Below are 7,841 nucleotides of genomic sequence, written 5' to 3' on the forward strand. Positions count from 1 at the left end.
TGAATCTGACAATTATGTGTCTTGAGTTGCTCTTCTCGAGGAGTACCTTTGTGGCATTCTCTGTATTTCCTGAATTTGAATGTTGGCCTGCCTTACTAGATTGGGGAAGTTCTCCTGGACGATATCCTGCAGAGTGTTTTCCAACTTGGTTCCATTTTCCCCGTCACTTTCAGGCTGACCAATCAGACGTAGATTTGGTCTTTTCACATAATCCCATATTTCTTGGATGCTTTGTTCATTTCTTTTTACTCTTTTTTCTCTACACTTCTCTTCTCGCTTCATTTCATTCATTTGATCTTCAATCGCTGATACTCTTTCTTCCTGCAGATTGAATTGGTTACTGAAGCTTGTGCATTTGTCACGTAGGTCTTGTGTTATGGTTTTCATCTCTATCAGTTCTTTTAAGGACTTCTCTACATTGGTTATTCTATTTAGCCATTCATCAAGTCTTTTTTCAAGGTTTTTAGTTTCTTTGCACTGGTTATGTAGTTCCTCCTTTAACTCTGAGAAGTTTGAATGACTGAAGCCTTCTTCTCTTGGCTTATCAAAGTCATTCTCTGTCCAGCTTTGTTCCGTTGCTGGTGATGAGCTGCATTCCTTTGGAGGGGGAGATGCACTCTGAGTTTTTGAATTTCCAGCTTTTCTGCACTGCTTTTTCCCCATCTTTGTGGTTTTATCTGCCTTTGGTCTTTGATGATGGTGATGTACTGATGGGGTTTTGGTGTGGGCATCCTTTCTGTTTGTTAGTTTTCATTCAACAGCCAGGACCCTCAGCTGCAGGTCTGTTGGAGTTTGGTTGAGGTCCACTCCAGATGCTGTTTGCCTGGGCATCAGCAGAGGAGGCTGCAGAAGATAGAATATTGCTGAACAGCAAGTATTGTTGTCTGATTCTTGCTCTGGAAGCTTTGTCTCAGAGGTGTACCCAGCCATGCAGAGTGTGAGGTGTCATTTTGCACCTGGTGGGGAATGTTTCCCAGTTAGGCAACTCAGGGGTCAGGGACCCACTTGAGCAGGCAGTCTGTCCGTTCTCAGATCTCAACCTCCGTGCTGGGAGAACCACTGCTCTCTTCAAAGCTGTCAGACAGGGACATTTACCTCTGCCGAGGTTTCTGCTCCTTTTTGTTTAACTATGCCCTGTCCCCAGAGGTGGAGTCTGCAGAGGCAGGCTGGCCTCCTTGAGCTGTGGTGGGCTCCACCCAATTCGAGCTTCCCTGCAGCTTTGTTTACCTACTTAAGCCTCAGCAATGGCAGGTACCCCTCCCCCAGCCTAGCTGTGGCCTTGCAGTTAGATCTCAGACTGCTGTGCTAGCAATGTGGGAGGTTCCATGGGCGTGGGACCCTCCAGGCCAGGTGTGGGATATAATCTCCTGGTGTGCGGTATGCTGAGACCCTTGGTAAAGCGCAGTATTAGGGTGGGAGTTACCCGATTTTCCAGGTGTTACGTGTCTCATTTTCCTTTGGTGAGGAAAAGGAATTCGCTTCCCCCTTCTACTTCCCAGGCGAGGCGATGCCTCACCCTGCCTCAGCTCTGGCTGGTCGGGCTGCACCCACAGACTAGCACCAATTGTCCAACATGCCCTAGTGAGATGTACCCGGCACCTCTGTTGAAAATGCAGAAATCACCCGTCTTCTGTGTCGCTCACGTTGGGAGCTGGAGGCTGGAGTTGTTCCTATTCGGCCATCTTGGGCACGCCCTCCACATTATTTTTTCTCCTTGCCATTTCATTTGGGAAGTTTCTATTAACATATCTTCAAGCTCACTGATTTCTTTAATTGTGTTAAGTCTACTAATGAGACCATCAAAGATAGTCTTTCATTTCTGTTACAGTGTTTTTGATTTCTGAAGTTTAAGTGTTATGTTTTCTTAGAGTTTCCATCTCTCTGTTTACATTTCCTATTTGCTTTTGCCTGTTGTCTACTTTTGCTATGAGAGCCCTTAGCATATCAATCCATTATTTTAAATGCCTAGTCTGTTAATTCTAAAATTGCTGCCACATCTGAGTCTGATTCTGATGCTTGATTTGCTTCTTTAGTCTGTGTTTTTCCGTTTTAGTATGCCCAGAGTTTTTGTTTTTGTGTTTTTGAGCCAGACATGATGTACTGTGTAAAGGAAACTGAGGTAAATATTCCTTTAGTGTGCAATTTTATATTTATTTGGGAAGGAGTTAGGCTGTGTTTACTGTTTGCTGTTGCTATAGGTATCCGAGGCTAAAATTTCTTCTAGTGCCCTTGTTTTCAACTCCCCTCTTGTCTTTGGTTTCCCTACAGATGTCTTCTAAAATAATCTGAGTCTTGCAGTTATTTTTAGCTGTAATCTTCTCTTATTATAAAAGTTTTCTATTGGTACAGTGGTAAGGCATAGGGAAAGCTTAAATGTTTTGTAGTTCTATAACCTAGTCTCAGTCTTTTAATGGGCCTATATTCCTGGGATGTAATCTTCACAAATGCTTCCTCATGCTTTTTTCACCCTCTTAGGTGGGATAGGAGGAGAACGGGGGGCTGAGATTTTGAGTTTCCCTTCCTCCTCATTGGTTAGGCTCTCGTAAAACCCATCTTAGTTGGTCTAAGTTTTCCTTAAGGAAATAACATAGTTTTCCTTGAGGATTTACCTCTATTAATGAGACTGAAATGCTCCAAGTGTATTTCAAAATGACTACTTTCCTTCCCCTTGCTCAAATCAGGCAGGGTTTTCTCTCTGATTTTCACCTTGAGAATCTGGTAGTCTCTTGGAGTTGCAACTCATGCATGTGTCCCCACCACCACCACAGCTGAGCCCTGAGGGGTTTTTTCTCTACTGAAGTAATCCACTCTCAGCCTCTAGGAATTAGTCCATCGCCCTTTAAGTGTTTGTACTAGCTGGGGCTTTTGCTCAGTACACTCTGGTTCTCTGTATCTTTCTATCTCCAGCTTTTGAGTCAGTAATTTGTCTTGTCACCTCAATTTTCTGATGAATTTAAGAAGAGTCATTGATTTTCAGTTTTTTAAGCTTTCTTCTTGAGAGAATGTAAGTGATAACATGTAAGCTCTTTTGTGTCAGATCAGAAACCAGAAGTCTCCATAAGCAAAATGAAGATGTGCTCCTTTGCTCACTTGGTGCCCACTGAATGCAGGGACCAGCACTCACTTGGAGACAGAGAGGGGCTCTTAGCTCTCCTGAAGGTAGTTTTGCTGAAGACCATGTGAAATTTGGATGTAAGCTTGAAGCAATGAAATGTTGATACCATCTAAGTTTGATGTTTCACTCTCTTGCTCCATGCTTTGAGTAAATGAGTCAATACAGGGTTCAAAGAAACCAAACAGGCCAAATAGTCAACTTTCATGGAGAAACACAATACGTGAATGAGTGGTCTTCCTTATAAGTGTGACCAACTTGTTTTCTAGAATTAACACACTGTGGGAGACTAGGAACTATCACATTCAAGAAGTCAGAATATTAATGACAGATCACACAGTAAAGATAATTGTGTTTTCTGAATAATGAAGGCATCTATCAGCCACACAAAGTGCTGGTTCAGATACCTATAAACTTGGAATTTTCTGTTTCACAGGAGGAAAACTTGGTGGTGTCTCTATCAACTGTGTCATTTCGAATTGATTCTAAGTCTTGACTAAAAGACAAGAGCACTCTGCTCATACAGTGCAAGAAAGCAGATGAATAAAGTGTTCTTCTAATGGACAAATAATCTTCTTGTCACTGTTATCAGAAAGCCATGGAAGCTGCTTGTGCCAAGGGAATACATAAGGTTATTTACCAGAGATAGATAGCTACCTTACTCCATGGTTTTACATCAGTTTGGATGAATGATCTGGACAATGTATTAACACTTGTCTTGGATTCACTGCAGTCTTCTACGTTGCAAGCATTTGAAAACAGAAGGCAAATCAAATGTCTCTCAGGCTATGATAATCTCTATATTGAACTTTTCCTTCGGGAACATTTGGGATTGTCCTAGACAATAACAGCTACTATTGATTAAGTGCTTTTGTGAGCTGACTATTGTACTACACACTTTTCAGGTTTTAACTTATTTAACTCTCTAAATAATCCTGAGGTAAGCATTGCCATTGTTTCCATTTTGTAAAAGATGAAATGGAGACTTCAGAAGGCTAGACAACCTGTACAAGCTCATTGATGTGACAAGTAGCATGCCAATCTCACTCTCGGCAGCCTGGTTCTAAACTTTTTGTGCAAAGAAATGCTTATGTATTTTGACACTTTCATCAATGAGGATGATCTCCGATCTAGAGTCTAACAGGTGTCATCTTGGAAGACAGCAAGGATCATGCTGGAAGAAGGGGCCCTGGGGCCCTGGACTTGTTCTCTATCTGTTCTTTACAATGGAAAGGCTTCTGCTCCTTAAAGCTCAATAGTTGAGAATGACAGATGGCTGGCAGTGCCTGGTTGGTGTCTGTAGCTGTGACCTCAGAAAAAATACTTGTTCCTTTTTCTCTTTCAGAGGAAGGCTGAACAAAACAAGGAAAGACTCATCTTGCATTTCCCATTGATCTGATTTCAAATACTTAGGAATAAATCCTTAAAACACTACCTCTTTAACAGGTAGTGTTTCCTGTATTCGTTTCTCAGGGCTGCTGTAATGAAGCACTGCGAACTGGGTGGCTTAGAAGGACAGAAATGTTTGTCTCCCAGTTTTGGAGACTGGAAGTCTGAAATCAAGGTGTCAGTGGGGCCAGTCTCCCTCTGAAGGTTCTTAGGAAGAATTTCTCCTTGAATCTTCCTGAGTTCCTTGGTGTTTCCTGAACGATGGGCACATGGCTCCAGTCGCTGCCTGTTCATCACATAGCCTTCTCCCATGTGTCTTTGTTTCTGTTTTTTCTTCTTATAAGGACTGGAGTTAGGGCCCACTCTATTCCAGTGTGACTTCATCTTAACTAGATTACACCCACAAAGACACTGTTTCTAAATAAGTTTACATTCTGAGGTTCTAAGTGGACATGAATTTTAGGGAGGCACATTATATGGAAGCTGGGTAGTTAACTGAATTTCGGACTCCTTAGAAATTATGTGATAGAACAGAGCCAAAAGTCTGGGGTCCACTCTTTTTCTTGTACAGAGCAGCCCTGAGGTCCACACAAGAGCATATGTAGTGGTCTCTGGGGACTCAGGTGACAAACATTTGCAAAGCAAACCCTGACATCTGTTACAAATGGAAGAAGCTGAGGGTAGTATGACAAAATGCAATTGGTTCACTCGGGCTGGGGGTGCAAGTGTTTTCCCTAAAGGTTCAATTTAAAGAGTAAATTTGTTGAATTTCTATTCTGACATTAATCATCTTGAGAAAGTTGAAGATTTTATTTTGAAATCTAAGATATTTCAGATCATCTCGATGCTCAGAGATTGTTAACAATTTATATTCAGAAACACCATTATGTTGCCAAAAGCTGACTGACTTGTAACCTGTAGCTCTACATTAAAAAATACAGAATCTGCATGGATTTATTTTCACATTCAGCTACCTGATAAACCACAACAAATATGAAAACAAAACGTCTGTGGCTGAATTTCATTTGATTTTGCATTTGATTTGCAAGCCTACTTGGTATTGCTGTGCCCCTTGCTATTCTCCTTAAATGTAAATTTGGCAGCATTGATAATTTCCTAAATGTAACTCAAAGCTGCATGGCATCTGGCAATTAGGAGTGTGATGGTTCACACAAGTTCCAAAGACACCATGGTAATAGTTCCATATATAAAATTTCCACTTCCTGCATCTGCATGCTGGAGGACTGGATGCTGTATTTGAGGCATATCTTTTGCAGGATGTGGTGAACCCATCAGAGCTCAGTTCAGTGAAATAGCAGAGGTCCTCTTCTGACCTCTCTCTTTTACATTGTGGGTCCTGTAAGCACCAGCTTCATGACCAGGAGTTCAGTAAATCAATACACATGGTTTATTTCAAAGATTAATCCAGGGTGAATAAGCCCCCTTTTCTGCTATTACTACTACTAATGAAACAGAGTGAGGTGAATGATAAGGAAGAGAGCTCAGTCTCCTCTATTTAGATGTGAATTCTTGGGACCAGCAGAAACACTTGCTGAAAATATACCAGGGAGCTTTATGCAATGGTTGGGGCACCCCCTCTTTTTTATCATTTAAGTTAGCAATGGGGGATAGAATGTCTGCAAGGGTGGGCGATGCTGATATTCATGTCCTGGCCTTCCTTCCCTCCTGCCTTCCTCTGCTTTTGCCAGACATTGTGTACTCAGAAGCTTGCCAGCTGGCAGAAAGGGAGGCTAACCAGCATGCTCAACCGTTAGTAAGAAAAGTCTGCTCGCAAGAATATAAATGTGCATTTTGAAGGATTACCCACTGTCACAGGGTTATATTACCTGCTTAAAAGAGAAACAATGATCTTGTATCTCTGCCTGCAAGGAAGAAAGAGGCAAGATAGTGTAAACCTCAGGAGCCTGGACTTTGCAGCCAGACTGCTTGAGTTTGGATGGCAAGGTTGCTGCTGAGCCGAGGCCTGACTCCTGGATTGTGTCCTCATATGTTAAATAAGGATACTAACAGGACCTGGCATGTAGAGTTGTGCACAGGCTACTATAATAAATAAAGCACAGACTTCTGTGATTTAACTAGAAGTCTATTTCTACTTTACAAGAAATCCAAAACTGATACTTCTGATTGGCAAGCATCATCCCTTCAGTGAGTAAGAGATTCACTGTGTATGGCTCCACTATCTTCAAAGAAAGGTATCCAAGGCTATGTTTCCATCCAATCTCAGATGAGAAAGGTTTTTATGGGCCAGGCCTGATAATGGTGCACATCCCTTCCACTCCCATTCCATTGGTCAGAGTCAGTCACCTGACCACATTTAAGCATATGACTATTTAGAAAATAACTGTGTAGGTCTCTTGCTGCAGCAACCCCAGTGGGAGCACCAGGATCCCGGGCTCGGAACCCGACTACACGGATTGTTTTAAGAAAATGGCAGACAAACCAGACATGGGGGAAATTGCCAGCTTCGATAAGGCCAAGCTGAAGAAAACGGAGACACAGGAGAAGAACACCCTGCCGACCAAAGAGACCATTGAGCAGGAGAAGAGGAGTGAAATATCCTAAAATCCTGGAGGATTTCCTACCCCTGTCATCTTCGAGACCCCAGTAGTGACGTGGAGGAAGAGCCACTTGCAAGATGGACATGGGCCACAAGCTGCACTGTGAACCTGGGCACTCTGCGCCGATGCCACCGGCCTGTGGGTCTCTGAAGGGATCCCCCCAATTGGACTGCCAAATTCTCCAGTTTGCCCTGGAATATTATAGAAAATTATTTGTATGAATAATGAAAATAAAACACACTTCGTGACAAAAAAAAAAGAAAGAAAGAAAGAAAAGAAAATAGCTGTGTAATCAGGAAGAAGAAGACTTGGTTTGGTGTACAGCTAGTCTCTAGCCATCACAAGATTTATGCAAAATCAATGAGTTATCATGGATAAAGTACTCACTTTGAACATTATATGCACACTTCTAATGTTTTTCCTAACATTCTATCATGTAAACTTTCAAATACACAAAAAAGTTGAAAAAATGTTATAGTAAACTCTGCACTATCTACCACATAGATCCTACTTTTACACTTTACTCTGTTTGCTTTATCACATTCCTATCTACCTATCCATCCATCTTGCTCTCTATCCATCAGTACACTTTATTTATTCAAAGTAAGTTGCTTGTTGCTTTGGTACATTTTCCCGCTAAATACTTCAATGTGCATATCATCAGGTGTTTAAGATTTGTTTAAACTTGTTTCTTTTGAACAAATATTACAAAAAAATCCAATACATAAATCTTAAGTGTAGTATTTTATGAGTTTTGATAA

At 41.6% G+C, this 7,841-nt stretch overlaps 1 protein-coding gene across 1 annotated transcript; it reads left to right on the forward strand.

Annotated features, from left to right (window-relative positions):
- Positions 1–6,876: 6,876 nt before the first annotated feature.
- On the forward strand, positions 6,877–7,327 carry LOC105508696 (thymosin beta-10). The gene has a single exon (XM_011937600.1). The coding sequence runs from the start codon at positions 6,950–6,952 to the stop codon at positions 7,082–7,084; it is 135 nt and encodes a 44-aa protein (XP_011792990.1). The 5' UTR covers positions 6,877–6,949; the 3' UTR covers positions 7,085–7,327.
- The last annotated feature ends 514 nt before the right edge of the window (positions 7,328–7,841 follow it).

Source organism: Colobus angolensis, unplaced genomic scaffold (assembly GCF_000951035.1).
Source record: "Colobus angolensis palliatus isolate OR3802 unplaced genomic scaffold, Cang.pa_1.0 Scaffold166, whole genome shotgun sequence".
In the NCBI taxonomy this organism is placed as follows: domain Eukaryota; kingdom Metazoa; phylum Chordata; class Mammalia; order Primates; family Cercopithecidae; genus Colobus; species Colobus angolensis.